Consider the following 16,350-nt stretch of genomic DNA (forward strand, 5'->3'; position numbering starts at 1 on the left):
TTGTCTTTGCTGCCTGTTAGCTAACATAAAATTAAATATAGGATACATAAAACGAGTAAAAACAAGAGACAAGCAAGACAGTACACATTTCTTCAATCCTTAAGTCCTAGCTTTTTTTCCTCTCTAATCTTGCCACAGCTTTATATAGTGTACTTTCTTTTCTGGGAAAGAATTTATTACTGCATCAAAGTTTGTCAACATTCTGCTACACGAAAAAATGAAATGTCTTTGTCTAATACTAGAAACTCTGTTAATACAAATAGTACCCAAGACTGGTGTGGTTTCCCGATCTGATTACGTGTATTTTGTCACTGTCTGCCAGATAAAACGAAATAGGCCTGGCTAATATTGCAGCAATTGTTACACACACCAAATAAACGAGACTGTTTTGGCATAAATTGTCATTTTTATAACACAACAGAATACAATTCACGAAGTACCAATATCAAATGCCTATTAGGTATACTACAAGCAAAAAGTTTTATGTTAGGAAATAGTTTCACACTTTATTCATACTCTCTAGCTTCTGAAGCATGAGGTCGAAAAGTAGTAGTACGAAATCTTTATATACATTTTGAATCGTCATATTCTTCCATAATTTGTGTGAGTCCCCTTTTCTTCTCCAGTCCCCTTTTCTTCTCCTTCCATGTTCTAACAAACAATCTTGTCATCACTAACTCTATAACTATTCCTGCCAGTGTCAAAACGTATTCTCTGGTCAACTTCACTAAACCCTGCCACAATCACCGTTTTAGTTATCCCGCATTTATTCTCTGATTAGGTGTTATTACGTGTTCGTACAACCCGTTCTCCACGCGACTCCCAGAATAGAACTTTAGCGGCTGCTACCTGGGGACTACACTTAGTAGTGTAGCGGTCTGGCCACAAATTTTCTGTCAAAATTTCATTTCCTTGTATACTTGGAGAAGACAATACATAATCTTTGTTGCCTGTTATTCCTGTCAGTCATTTATATCCACTCTGGTAGTCTGAATATATGGATTTCGCTAGTAATTATAACAACACTGATTATTCGCAAACACAGTCAACCACATAAACAAACAGCGTCTGCGATTCACCCGTTCGGCTTTATTTCGCTCAGCTCGTACAGGCCCATCCCCTTCTGTCTGCAGGAAAGTTTATTTGTAGATGCGATGGGATTCCCCTGGCAGATATATGACATACACTATACACACATTCAAAATTCAACTTACGATTCATTCAGAAATAAACTTACAATATGTTCTAAAATGTTCAAAAACCAACAGGGATGCGTTTCAAAATCATATGAATAATCAACAGACCAACGTACGTTGGATGCAAGGCGCTTTGTGAAACAATGTCTTTTTCCTCAATAATACGAATTTAGGAAAATGGAATGTGTCACACAGTTTGCAGTGTATGTGGGTGGTTTGAAAAGCATCAGGATGAGTTGCCCGTAATCCCCTCGCCACCCAACTTCCTGGATTTAAACCCTGCTGAGAATCTGTGGGACCACCTCAATCAGGCTGTACACACTACACACCACAGATCTTCAACCAAGAAACCTAGCATAGTTGGCCATGGCATCACATGCCCACTGGTATCTTTCAGAACGTCAGTGACTCTTGCTGAATGTTTAGCAATGGTCTGTACTGCTAAAGGTCATCAGTCAGGCCAGTGACCGGTAGTCAGATTAATGTGACTAGGCAGTGTATCTGGTCTTAAAAAGAGACAAGTAGTCATTGTCAGTTTCTATAGAACTGCGACACAGCTGTCCAGTCACTGTTGACCATAAAATTTTGTCTGATGTTTTGCTCCATTTCCTTGGTGCCTGCTTATGTTTGGGAGCAAAGCACGGAGAGACAGAGAGAGAGAGAGAGAGAGAGAGAGAGAGAGAGAGAGAGAGAGAGAGAGAGAGAGAGAGAGAGAGAGAGAGTTAAGGTTACTTTCTGTTCTACTGGAGGTTTAAGAATGGGGGAAATTCATGTCATTGGAGATTTTAATCCTGCTCTTATAGAATGTGTGTCCAGTGTTTTAACAACTGCAGCACCTTGCTTTGCACTACTCACCTCTACATAATTAAATCAAGAGATCTGACGCACAATGAAGACTACACTGCATTATATTTTTTCATTTCGGTTCGTAGTTATCTTTTTAATTCCCAAGAATTCCCAGCAGTTCTTTTTCTTGAATACATGCCACACAATCCCATCTGTAATGAAAATGTCATGACAATAATCACTGCCATATTTTCTGATTGTGGAAGGGTATGCCACTGTCCTCCTCCAAATCCCTTCTCCTGGAAGCACATTGCATTTTATGTTCCAACGTACTCTCTGGGAAAAATCTGCAGCTCCTGTGTTTGGAAATCATAGGTGGAAATGTAAGTGACAATCATAATTTGAGTATGGTCCAGAGGAGTGCTCATTTAGGTTAACGACCAAGGTGACTGCTCACACGAAACTGGAAATATCTGTTCCAGTCCTGGTCTTGCACACAATTTGAACCGTCACGACATTCATTAGAATGTAGGTTCAGCACTTCTGTACAATTTGTTCTGATACCAGTCATATGACTATAATTTTATTGATTCAGTCCCCACTGTTCAATTCGTTTCATATCTTTCCAGTTCATTTCATTCAAATGTTAATCCCTTCTGTAAACCAGCTGAATATCTAAATAGTCAAAAACTTTTTGTGAAGAAAAATTGCTTTGCCAATGCTCATTGCTAATCCACATTTTCCACATGTGTGAGTATGTAGGTATCTGACATACAAAACCTTTTGATGAATGCACATGCACAAACGGTGTCAGGTACCAACAGTATATTAGAAATTATGGGATGGTCCTTTTCAAGCTCTTCATTTATATTATATGCAATATTTAAAATTTGAACAAGGGAATCAGAACATACATTAGCTCTGACCTTCACAATGCAATTGCATTCTCCACTACTCTTAGTGTTGTGTTATCCATACTTGTTAGCAATTTATCACATTTGTTAGATTTACTGATTTTCTGTCCAGCAAAATGTGATCTGTTTTCACAAGACATGTTACAATGCTTGTCCCAGTAATCAATTCAAATCCAACCCTTGCAAGACAGACCATGTTCTTTGATACAAAAGACACCACGTCTGTCGAATGTCCATTTTTCCTTCTTAATACACCAACACTGATAAACTTCACCACCAAGAATGGGGCATGTGACCAACATTAATTCTGTACCAAAGATTTGGTATGTGGCATTACACAAATGACTGAGACTGCAAAACTATGGTTTCACAAATTCAGTATGACCCATGAGTGTTGCAATCAGACCAGTCAGTGCCATGGTGTGAAACTGAAGAGTAGTTTCATCTGTACTTGGACAATCTCCCTCTACATGGCATGTATCTGAGCCCACAAAGCCCAAAGAGAAATTGCTTCAGACTGTGACAAACAAGTTGCCAATACATTAGGTACACAAAACATGAGAATGTGGAAGTCAGGTAAGCTGTGCTATCCATCATTCTACAAAGAAGGCTCACACATTCCTTGCCACAGGGGCCCACAAGGTGACTTGCCAAAACAGGTCACGGAGAGTTGCCTGTAACCACAGCAAAACTCTGGATTATGAAACATCCCTGACGTAATAGTCTGTATCCAGTTTTGTCCTCAATGATACCAAAGCCATAAGACTTGCAATTTGTTCACCATGCCGCTTAACAACACAGGTTGCCATACTGGAGACGCAACAGCAGTGTCTAATGCACACAGAGGCATCATTATAGGACACAGTAAGGTGGGGCTTTTCCAGAACCGCTACATTTTACCATTCAGCAAAACAGCAACAGCGTTTGTATGTTCGGTGCAGTCTTGAGGAGCTTGGGGTTTATCGATGCAAGGCAATGTCACAAATGCTACCAGTTTATCACGTAGCACAGATCCACACACTGTGCACTGCTCCAGCACCCATCAAACATTGTGGATCTGGTGTCGGAAGCCGCGGAAGTTGAATCTGCAGCAGAAAGTATGGACCTGGATACCATCTAGGGGTCTCTGTGCTCTGGCGCACGCCTGTGCCATGAACCTCGCTGTGAGAGTCCATCACTCTCCGCACCACATGAAGTCCGCAGCCAAACGTGTTTCCCACGATCATGTATTTAGGCGACCGTGCAGCACTAGCCTGACAGTCTGGTACTCGGCGTAATTCGGGTGTGCATCTTGGCTATACTTCGTTTCAGTTTTGTTTGTTGAGATACATACTGTCGCTGTTTGGAGTGTTCCTGTGTTGTTTGTCTTGCCATATCTGTCGTCCCCTACTTGTTCATCTGTCCTATCTGTCTGTTGTTAGTGATACCTCCAGCGGCTCCCCTGCCTGGCAGCTTCCTGTCTCCATTCTCCACTGTGCACCGCTCACCGGTCACTCGAGGTTGTAACAGTGGATGAAACTGTAAGCCATGTTACAGTCAGAGAACATTGTAGACATATTCTGTTATAGTCATATTGCATGGTTCAGTACATCCTTATCACTGGGCAAAACCCTTATTTACACAATGGTTCTACTCTTGCATCATTATCATAGCAGCATGCCCTATACGAGCTGAAATGTCATGGTATGCCATACCAATTTTCTGGAAACCAATCATTCTGTTCACTCAAATGCAATCACACGTTGGTAACACTTCCACTGAGTATGACGAGACCTACTGACCTTTTATTTTATATTTTCACTTCATTTGAGAGTTCCTCACTGCACTGGCCTAATACGCAATACATTTTTGACTACGACAATCCATCATACAAAATGATCAACACTGAAATATATGGAGTGTACAGTATGTCATGCATAACACAACAGCCATTTACCATTCTTGCTTTTCAATTGAGCTCACTGAATCCCCCAATAGTGAACGTGTTCTGAAAGCTATCTTTGACCAGTGGATGAAACAAAGGATGGAAAAATAGTTTCATATTAATGAATCTCTGCTTGCCTACGTGTTGCTAACGTTAACAGAGTTATTTGCCTTGAAGAAGTTTGTTTTAACAGTAAGACACTCACTGACAGACTTCCCTGGAGTATCCTCAATTACCTTCCACTTATCTAGTACAAAGCCAACTGGAAGCCAAACTTACGGAGAAATCAACATAGGTGTAAAATAGTTAGTAGTAATAAAGTAATTTAATACATAAAGCAAACAATTATAACATCTCACCTCTTGATTTAAATATCTGCCATAGATAGTTTGCGCAACCTCCATACGCTTTTCATCAGATTCCAACTCGTATCTTTCCTAGAACAAATGCGTCTATTACAGTATGATACTTTATTTTGTAAAACTGACTAAAGTAAAAGTGTTACTGTAAAGTAAAGACCGGATCCAAGAGTGGTGGGAAAAGGAGAGCAAAAGGCAGGTATTGCATACATCTGTACTGCTGATTAATACAAGTTTGATAGCTGAATTACACTTATTATTTTCATCGTTAAGTACCCACTGGTACTGCTCAATAGTGCTTGAGTTCGTTTATACTATTCTTTATATTACGTCCATAATGTATTATCATCTCATTATTATGTTTGTTCATACACTATCAATTATAATGAAGTCAACATAAATAAAAATGTAACTGTTTATTTGTTCAAAATCTTTTATCTCTGCATGTTGACACAATGTTGCATTAAGACTGTCTTGAGAGAGGGGCAAAGAATAGCTGGACAGAGTGGCGCAAGGAAATGGATATGGAACACTGAAAGGAGGAGATACACAAAGGGGAGAGGAGGAGCTGAAAAGAGAGGGGAGAGAGGGAGAAGATGGGAAGATGGACAGACAAATGGGAAGGATGTGATTGGGGGGGGGGGGGGGGGGGAGTGGGGGCAGGGCAAGACGGAGAGTGGGCAGAGGTGTACAGGCGGGGGCAGAGGTGTACAGGCGGGGAGAAGGAGTGGGGCAAGGCGGAGAGCGAGCAGAGGGGGCAGGGTGAGATGGAGAGCCGGCAGGGCAAGACGGAGATGGAGAGGTGGTGAGGGGGGCCACGAGGAGATGGGGAGTGGGGGTTGAGAGGGGTACGAGGAGACGGGAGAAGGGGGGAGAGGGAGAAGGGGGGGAGAGGGAGAAGGGGGAGAGGGAGAAGGGGGGGAGAGGGAGAAGGGGGGGGAGAGGGAGAAGGGGGGAGAGGGAGAAGGGGGGGAGAGGGAGAAGGGGGGGAGAGGGAGAAGGGGGGGAGAGGGAGAAGGGGGGAGAGGGAGAAGGGGGGAGAGGGAGAAGGGGGGAGAGGGAGAAGGGGGGGAGAGGGAGAAGGGGGGGAGAGGGAGAAGGGGGGAGAGGGAGAAGGGGGGAGAGGGAGAAGGGGGGAGAGGGAGAAGGGGGGGAGAGGGAGAAGGGGGGAGAGGGAGAAGGGGGGGAGAGGGAGAAGGGGGGGAGAGGGAGAAGGGGGGAGAGGGAGAAGGGGGGAGAGGGAGAAGGGGGGGAGGGGGAGAAGGGGGGAGGGGGAGAAGGGGGGAGGGGGAGAAGGGGGGGAGGGGGAGAAGGGGGGAGAGGGAGAAGAGGGGGGAGAGGGAGAAGAGGGGGGAGAGGGAGAAGAGGGGGGAGAGGGAGAAGAGGGGGGAGAGGGAGAAGAGGGGGGAGAGGGAGAAGAGGGGGGAGAGGGAGAAGAGGGGGGAGAGGGAGAAGGGGGGGAGAGGGAGAAGGGGGGGAGAGGGAGAAGGGGGGGGAGAGGGAGAAGAGGGGGGAGAGGGAGAAGAGGGGGGAGAGGGAGAAGAGGGGGGAGAGGGAGAAGAGGGGGGAGAGGGAGAAGAGGGGGGAGAGGGAGAAGGGGGGAGAGGGAGAAGGGGGGAGAGGGAGAAGGGGGGAGAGGGAGAAGGGGGGAGAGGGAGAAGGGGGGAGAGGGAGAAGGGGGGAGAGGGAGAAGGGGGGAGAGGGAGAAGGGGGGAGAGGGAGAAGGGGGGAGAGGGAGAAGGGGGGAGAGGGAGAAGGGGGGAGAGGGAGAAGGGGGGAGAGGGAGAAGGGGGGAGAGGGAGAAGGGGGGAGAGGGAGAAGGGGGGAGAGGGAGAAGGGGGGAGAGGGAGAAGGGGGGAGAGGGAGAAGGGGGGAGAGGGAGAAGGGGGGAGAGGGAGAAGGGGGGAGAGGGAGAAGGGGGGAGAGGGAGAAGGGGGGAGAGGGAGAAGGGGGGAGAGGGAGAGGAGAGTTGAGATGGGGGAGGGGGAGGGAAGTGGACAGAGGGGGAGGGAGGTGGTCAGAGGGGGAGGGAGGTGATCAGAGGGGGAGGGAGGTGATCAGAGGGGGAGGGAGGTGATCAGAGGGGGAGGGAGGTGATCAGAGGGGGAGGGAGGTGATCAGAGGGGGAGGGGTGAGGAAGTGGGAGGGAGGGAAGAAGGGAGTGAGGGGAGGGAAGGGAGGAGGAAGGGATGGTGGATGACTAACAGATGAATACAGCAAGCAGATTCAGAAAGAAGTATGTTGCAGTAGTTATTTGTAAATAATGGTAGAGTCACATGGAGAGCTCCGTCAAACCAGTCTTCAAACTGAATTTCACAACAACAATATAAATGACTAACTCAACTGTCATAAACACACTATAATTAATGTTTTTGACATTTTACAACAAATAATATGTTTTGATTTTAAAAATTACATGGCAGAAATTGGCTCTAGCAGAATGTGTGTCATGCCAATGTAACTGTTAAAGTCAGTTGCAGATATTTGAAAGCATTATCTACTGAACCTGACAGTAAAAGATAGAAAGTATTTGTTAAAGAGATTTGCCACAAAACACACATTGTTTAATCTTAAATTGATTTTCTCCTCATTTGTCATTCTGTGGTCTTCTCCTTCACTAAGATATTTTGTTGATTCTAAACGACATTTGCTTAGAGAACTGAATTACTTCCCTCAATATTCTGCAGCATTCTTTGCAGTTTCTACAGTTCTGCTGAATACATACAACATTGTTTCTAAAGTACGTCTTGTAATCCAGGGTGTTCGCACTGCGAACCACCGAGCACTGGCGAATGCAACACGTCCATCTGGCAAGTAGTAGGCTACCCAGCATGTAGCCCTATTGGACCACATATTGTTTTTCTACTTCTTTTCCTTTGTGCCTCTGTCCCACATCAGAATACTGTCGGCAAGGTTATTAATGGATCTGGCACGTTTAGTGTAAGAGGTTGCCAGATAACTTCCTGTTGTCATCCCATTTTTCCCCACCCCCAGATGGAATGTGTGTACCCCAACTGTCTGCGTGTAGTGTTATTCATTTGGAAAGGAGTGAAAGTTTATTAAATGTGTCTGAATCATGTAACTGAGATGGAAATTTGGTATCAGTATGGTACTGAAGTAGTAGGATATGGGAAACCACCTAAAAACCACATCCAGGCTGGATGGCACACCTCCTTGACTCAGATGCTTTAACAGGCATGGCTACCAGAGCAGGTTTCTATCTATTGTCTATCATTACAGTTATGTCGAGCCACATGTTTTGTGATTTATTAACAATATATTATGTTACTTCATCAGAGTTTTGAGTTCTTCCATGTCAACTCAATCAGAGGTCCTCGCTTCACCATGCCCAATTTACTGTAACTGCAGACAAAACTCACAGGAAGTTCTGTAAAGTTGTAGCTCAAGGTATGCTGTACTTTTGGTACTGGGTCATCAGCTTGTAGGTCACTTAGCCAATGAGTCTATTATTGTGAATAAATCATCATGTCTGACAACTCTTTATAAGTTGACTATTTTAGTGAGAAACCTGCAAATTTGTTTCTAGTAACATTTGGTGCAAAGTTCAAATATAGAATTGATGAAGTCAATGAGATAGCACATTTTTCACAACTGGCTACTACACATGCATCAATGCATCATCCTAGTTTCAACCACTGACATCTCCAACATGAAACGTTTTTATGTCACGATATTTGATTTGTTTATCAAGAAAGTTCTTGTTGGACCACAAGATAAACATTAACTTTCATACTTGTTTAGTTACTGAGATATTTTATCAGGATTGAAATCAGTCATCAGTTGCAAATATGTTTTATTATGCTTCACTGGTTTTGACCAATTGTCATTTTCAGAAGCCTAAAAAATTTGGGATATGACAAACCTTAAGATCTTGGGTATACCTTTTATGTTAAGCATAAAAAGTATATTACATTAACTTAGTGTTGGTTTACCAGATGGCAATATCTTCTTCATAGCACAATGCCCTGGTATGTTCAGAAATTTACAGATTGTATGTGATTATTTTACACACAGATTGAAAATCTACAGTAACTGAATCATACCTATGTATCTGTTGTTCTAGCAGCAAGAAACATACGTAAAAGCATATATACAAGATATAACCAAAGTATATAAAGAAGTTATGTATTATATACATTTGAAAAGAGAGATGACCCGCAGTTCTAATTTACAAAATAAAGCTAATAATTTTCACATTTTATAGAAGATGATATGCAATCAAAATGGTGTGTTTTTTAATGCAAGTTTATCATTCAAGAAATCTCTTGAGATATTTTGAGCTAGACTGGGTTTCGCAAATGTAATTGTCAAAGTTGACCAATGTTCAGGATCAAATATTTCAAAATTATGGTCAATTAATTATTTTGTAACTAATACCGTTAGAAAGAACAGATTTTTGTCCTCTAGTCATTTGTTTTCGCTTGTTAGTATCTTTTGCTTAAGGGGTAACACCGGTGGTTATAATTAAAATTTCCCTATTTAACAGAATATAACACAGAAACTAATTACCGTATGAGGACCAAACTTGGTAGCATTAATGTCAAGGACGTGGGGGAAGAGAAATAACGCAGAATCAATTCAATTGCAACACTTAATGTGCTGCTATGGAACATCATACCATTACATACTAGTACCATTACTGCTACAAAAGGGGTCCAGAAGAGTCTGAAAGTGCAGGATTCCACTCTGCAGAGCAGAATGAAGCATGTCTGTAGGTATGCTGGCTACCTCTCTTGACATGCTGCACTTCAGATCAGCACATATGTACATGTTCCCCTGGTAAACCCTGTCCTTCAGGTAGCCTCACAACGAGAAATCGCGGGAGTGAGATCAGGTGATTGTGCCAGCCAAGCATTTGGAAACGATCGGCTGCGATATGGATCTTGTACAGATACCATTTGAGAATGGTTCAAAGCACTTTCTGTACAGCTGACCACAGGATGTTCAACTGTCGTGACACAGCCTGTGCACTGCCTGACAATCAGGACTTGCGCATGGAATCGTCTGCCACAGCAACAGCGATTTCATCAACCACATCTGGTGCAATCAGTCATCGGCCTCTTCCCAGAGTGACGCTCAGCTCTCCAGTTGATTCAAACTACTTCATCGTGCTCCGCACAGCAGGTGGAGAACGAGAAGCCTTCCATAATCCTTTCAGCCAGTGATATTCTTGAAGTGCAGCTGCAACATTACTGCTGTTTTGATAATAGAGCTTCACCAATAATGCCCTGCTCCTTTTGTCCAAGCTCATGTTGACATGGCAACAAGTGCACTTTGACTGATCAGGTGTGTGAGACTATGAATCACAATGACCGATCATGGCAACTGGTGGCCATAGTTGGAACTGGACGGTGGTGCTGTGATGCATTGAAATCATGTACCCCATATTCTGGACATTAAAGCTACCGAGTTTGGTACTCATGCTGTAATTAGTTTCCGTGTTATAACACATAATAGGGAAAGTTTAATTATAACCACCCAGTACTTAGCTTCAAAGGTAAGCAACTCCCTCCCAGTAAACATGTATTCATTCTGTTGGCCATGTAGAAAAGACAGCATATTATCACCAATATTCCCGTTCCATCAACTTTGATAAGATGTCAATACAAGTTCCCTGAGCAAACTGTAACACTTTATCTAATACTGAAGAAAAGTCAAAGTCCAGCCAGTAGTAAAGAGCAGATTAGGCTTGGAAACTTGATATGATGACAGCCACTACCAGTTTCTTTAAATTGATAGCAGCAAAGCTACCATGGACCAATGCAAGTTTCCCATTTATATGGCCTTACACTGATTCTCGTGGATCCATTTACATCAAATTCATGTTTATCACGACAAAGTTGTATACTTCTGGAGTTAAATATTATCGCTTAAACAAAAGATACCAACGAACAAAAACAAATGCCTAGGAGATAACAATTTGCTGTTTCTAATGTAACTAGTTAAAGAAAAATTGATTGACTACCATTTTGAGCTCTTTGATCCTGAACATAGGTCAAATTTGATACCCAGTCTAGATCCAGATATTTAAATAACTAAACTAGCTTGGACATTAATATTTATCATGTCATCTAACATAACCTCCTTTGATTAAAAAAACATTGTGGTATAAAATTGTTTTAGGCTGCAGATATCAATGGTTCAAACTGGGGTGGTGTGCATGTGGTAATTTTTTCTTTCTTTTTTGCCCTCTTGGGCCAGCAATTGTGGAAAATGTGCAACCTCATTGATGTTGTCTGTGTTATATTTAAACTTAGCACCAAAAGTTGAGCAGAAACACTATTTTATAGGTTTCTTACTGCACAAGTCAACTTACAAAGAGTTGTCAAGTTTGATGACTTACAATAATACACTCATCAGCTGCGTACCTCCAAGCTGATGGCCCTGGTGCCAAAAGTACAGCACATCTTGAGCCAAAGCTTCACAGAACTTCCTTTGAGATACACCTGCAGCTACGACAAAAGTTTTAACAAAATTGGAAATGGTCAGGTGGGGATCATTTCTAAAATTGGCTGATTCATTTTGGATTGATCCTTTTGATACCAGGATTCAAGTCCTGCACTACCTAGTAAATGAACTGAACATTTAGCTCTCCATTTGTATTTATGCGAGGTTCTGTACTTGCGAAAATGGAATCAGGAGATTGGGTAACAAAATTGCATCCTGATCAAGGAAAGGTATCACAGAAGCACAAATTTGTTGTGATGAAACCATGTTGCACACATGCAGAAGAGTGTTACACAGAAATGTTGCTGTCATCAAATCTAAGGGTCAATATTTTGTTCTGAACAACTTGTTTTTGTCATGACAATGATAAACACAGAAGAAAAGTTGCAGCTTCACAATCCAGCACTGAAGAGCTTTCTAAATCTTGTGGCAACATGGAGTCTGGTAAGAAATATTTCTTCACTTGTGAGTATAAAAAAATGTAATTACATAGGTTGAATTTTTCTGTTAAAGATGCCCTGTTACGATCTTACTTGCTTAGTAATGGTTAAACACAATGGTCAGTATCATTATGCAAAAAATGTTGACTAACTGCATGTGCCCCACTTACCCACCACTGTCCATGTGCACCCAGCACATGAGCTGTTGCGCCATTCAGCCTACAGGCAGTTACTCAAACTGTAACAACCAGCTGCAATTGATAAAGCTCAGTACCTACTCTGGAAAATCCAGGATGGAATAATGATAATACAGTACAACCCATGTCTGCAGAATCAATGTTTTCCCACAGTTTAAGACATTTTTTATCACTCCCATCAAATTTCCTATGTTCGCAATGTTATTCGCAGCCGTATTTACATTAACATACCAGTAATTTTCCTGCGATTTATGTTTTATGAAACTATGTTCATGGAGGAAAAAACTGGCATGATTGACATAAAATTACGCAGGCACTGTGTTAAGCCTTCAAGTTTACATATGTTACATGGCTAACTTTCTTGACACCTGAATGCTCTACTCAGCAGATTTGAATCGGTAAAAGTCTGAACAAATCGTGATCTGTGTCCTGCCGCCAACCACTACCTGGCATGGTGGCTGATGGGAGCAACAGTTTCGATAGAAGTTGGAAGAATGTGCAACTTTTGAGGAACATTCACTTGTTTCACGTCTATACCAGCTTTATATTCCAGTACTGTGTGCTACAATAGGTAGTATCCTTACTTTATTGTGGAATTGTTTTAGCGTTGACTTCGCCCTGTGATAATGATCATTTTCAGAGAACATCCACTTCCCAATATTTGTAATTTGCCAATACATGTAAGTTTCCTTTATGGTTTGTATATATAGTGTACATAGTGTCATTTTCTAGCTAAGGTTTACAATGTTAGCAATGCTGACAAGCCTGTTCCTATGACTGAAATGAGTCGAATTCCATCTCCACAGCTACTCTCAACAACTGCCTCGCGAAGAGTTTGTGTGTATCCTGCAGCGTGTTTGTAGCCTTGTGTTAAGTGATCGAAATGTGTCTTTAGTTGTTTCTTTCTGTCACAGTTTTAAAATAGAAAAAGCTGGTATTGCCAAGAAAGACAGGAAAATCCTTTCTATGGAAGAAAAGGTAAAAATTATGGATAGAGTTGAAGCTCACCGTGAAACGTGTTGCATTAGCACAGAGTATAGGAATACCCATATCTACATTGAATACTACCATGAAAAACAGAAACTCCATTTTGGTAAATGCAAATAACAGTGGGACAAATTCCAAAAAAATGAAATATTACAGCTTTTCAAAATATGAAGAGCCAGAAGAAATGACGCAGAACTGGTTTCCGGCAGCACATGCATCGAACATTCCAATTTCTTACAGCATCTAACGGGTGGATAGATATATTTAAGAAGCAGTATAATGTATTGTATAAAACTGTATGTGGTGAAGAAAACAGTGTGGACATCAAATCTTTTCCTGAAAGGCAGAGTGGCAGGTTACAAGAACTTCTGAGACAATATAAACTAAAGGATATATTCAACATTGACAAAACAGGTCTCTTTTCCAGCATATTGCCAAACAAAATGCTTGCCTCGAAAGGCGAATACTGCAAAGGAGGTAAACACAGTAAAGTTCACCTGACGTGCTGAAGGTTCCAAAAAAATTAAACCATTCATGATTGGCTAGTCTAAAAAACCATGGTGTTTTAAAAATATAAAAGCACTAACAACAAACTGAAGTGAAAACAAAAAAGCGTGGATGATGTCAGAATTATTCAACAAGCAATTACATTGCCTTGATGCAAGAATGGGCCCTCACAGCAGAAAAATTCTCTTGTTAGAGAGCAGTGGCCCTGCGCACCCAGAAATATAACTATGTAATGAGCAATTAGAGTTTCTACCACCAAATCCCACAAGCAAATTATGCCTTTGGATTTGGGTATTATCCACACGTTCAAAACACACTATAGGATGGTGGTTGTGCAGAAGGCATTAACTCTGATGAAGGCTGGGAAAGACCCAGCTTCCTTTAAAGTGTAATTCTAGATGTTTTGCATTACATTGTGAAGGCATGGACAGTAGTTACAGCGGCCACCATCTCAAATTGCTTCCGTAAAGCGGGATTCATTGAAACCGACGAAGGAAATGGATGTGACACACCAGACCTGAGTGTTAATGACAATAGTAAAAAACTGTTTGCATGATCCTGGGAAAAGCTGCAGCTGCAGCACACAGTTCATGATTTCGTACACATTGACGACGATGTTGTCAATGTGGAAAGTGTTTCTGTTGATGACATGATCGACTTTCACATATAAGACGACGCTGAAAGTGCGGACAGTGACACTGACAGTAATACTGATGAGGATAATGAGGTTCAATTACAGTTGTTAATGCAGCAGTGAAAACAATTAAAAATATATTTCAACTGCAGATGTTGATGACAAAGTTTTCCATTGTGTTTAGGAACTCTAAAACATCACTGGTAAAATTAATCAGGAAAAACAACCCATAATTTTGGATTTTTTTGCTAAAAAGTAGTAACTACTGAACCCATTTGTGCACTTTGCATTATAGACCATCCACATTAAAGGTCAGTATAACAAATAAAAATGGCTTATTAATGTTTTGTAAATGTGTGCTTAAAATACTTAAGTGTCGCTGTAATCTTGGCTGTGGATACAGACCGATCTCTATCATAACCTCAATGTCTATACTGATTTGAAAGTTGTCATGTGTGTGTGTGTGTGTGTGTGTGTGTGTGTGTGTGTGTGTGTGTGTGTGTGTGTGTGTGTTTATCTAATTCAGAAGAAGACATTTTTGACCAAAAGCCTACTTGTTTGACTATCTTTTTGTTGTGCCTATCTGCAACTCAAGACTTCCATTATACGGTGAGTAGCGATCTACCCTTTTTATAAAATTTTGAGTACCTACTCTGATACACAAGTAATAGCACCTGTTTATTTATCCAGATACATCATTAGATGGTGATTAGAGGGTAAACAGTATGTAAAATGTAGTCCACAGAATTGCCAACTCTGGCAGCAGCAATGCCTCTAGTCCAGCTGGGCGTCGAGTCAAACTGAGCTTGGATGACAGACACAAGTACATCATTCCATGCTGCTTCAACTCTATGCCATAGTTCATAAATTGTAGTGGCTGGCAAATGGTGGCGTCTTATGTCTCTCAGCAACCAATGAGAGAGATGTTTTCAATTGGTGGCAGATCTGAAGAACATGTTGGCCAGGGCCTGTCTAACACCCTCTATTTCAAACTGAGGCAGAATAGCATGGACAACATGTGGTCTTTCATTATCTTGTTGGATAACAATATTACAGAGACCCCTGAGATAGGGCACAGCCATCAGCCTTAACATATCAGAAGTTACTAGCTACACAAATTAGTGATTGTGTTGTGTACCATATATTAACACCAGATGCTGAGCCTGTATGACAATGATGAATGCAAATTGTCAACGTTCATTCTCTTTTGAGGCTCCACACACAGATACATCCACTGTACTGCTGTATGTCTGTGTTGTCATTCAGCACACCACTGCCACATCACGATGCTAACAGTCTGTTGTGCTCAAGGCATCATACTTGTCATGTGGATATCTGACCTACTGCAACCATCCCATTTCCTGCCTCAGTGTGATGGGGCTGTAAGGTCCTGCACTCCACAGGCAAACAAAATATCTGTCCTCCCAGGAACTAGTTGACTGGGATCCTTGAGATCCCGCATGCCTTTAGTATGCTCTTTCTGAACCTATAGACTCCATATTCGCATGTCAGTTGCCACGTCAATGAGTTGGTTGTTAAAATTTTAATGTCCGCCAGTGTATTTCCTATAGCACAAAACTACAGAACAATTTACTACCAAAAAGGAATAGATTTAAGACACTGTTACACTTATTTGCCATAAGGCAAGAGAGGCTGCTACAGAAACCAAGCTGCAATTTTTAGGTACACCAGTACGTAATAAACATTATAAATGACCTGACAGTTCCATAAATTTTCTGAAAAATTGCTTCTGTGGCTCTGATTTACAACACATTATGAATTAATAACTGACAAAAATTGATTATACTCACAACAGCATCAAGAAAAGCATTGTAATGGTGGTATTGTTGCTTCTCATTTTCACAGAACTGCCGAAATAGTAATCGACCAATTGGTTGATGATCTACAACGTAAGAATAGCGTGCATCTGTAACACAA

The 16,350-nt window shown here is 41.7% G+C and overlaps 1 protein-coding gene across 2 annotated transcripts in view; it reads right to left on the reverse strand.

The window, feature by feature from the left end:
- The window catches only part of LOC124788185 (G protein-coupled receptor kinase 2), a 163,911-nt gene that overhangs the window by 91,684 nt on the left and 55,877 nt on the right, over positions 1-16,350 (reverse strand). For both annotated transcript variants that reach the window (XR_007016066.1, XM_047255345.1), the window contains exons 3-4: positions 16,224-16,339; positions 5,180-5,257 (exon numbers count right to left, since the gene is read on the reverse strand). Coding sequence is in view for 1 of the 2 variants with exons in the window: in XM_047255345.1 (XP_047111301.1) it covers positions 5,180-5,257; positions 16,224-16,339 (194 nt within the window). In the remaining variant the exon portion in view is untranslated. The remainder of the gene's footprint in view (positions 1-5,179; positions 5,258-16,223; positions 16,340-16,350) is intronic.

Source organism: Schistocerca piceifrons, chromosome 3 (genome assembly GCF_021461385.2).
Source record: "Schistocerca piceifrons isolate TAMUIC-IGC-003096 chromosome 3, iqSchPice1.1, whole genome shotgun sequence".
In the NCBI taxonomy this organism is placed as follows: Eukaryota; Metazoa; Arthropoda; class Insecta; order Orthoptera; family Acrididae; genus Schistocerca; species Schistocerca piceifrons.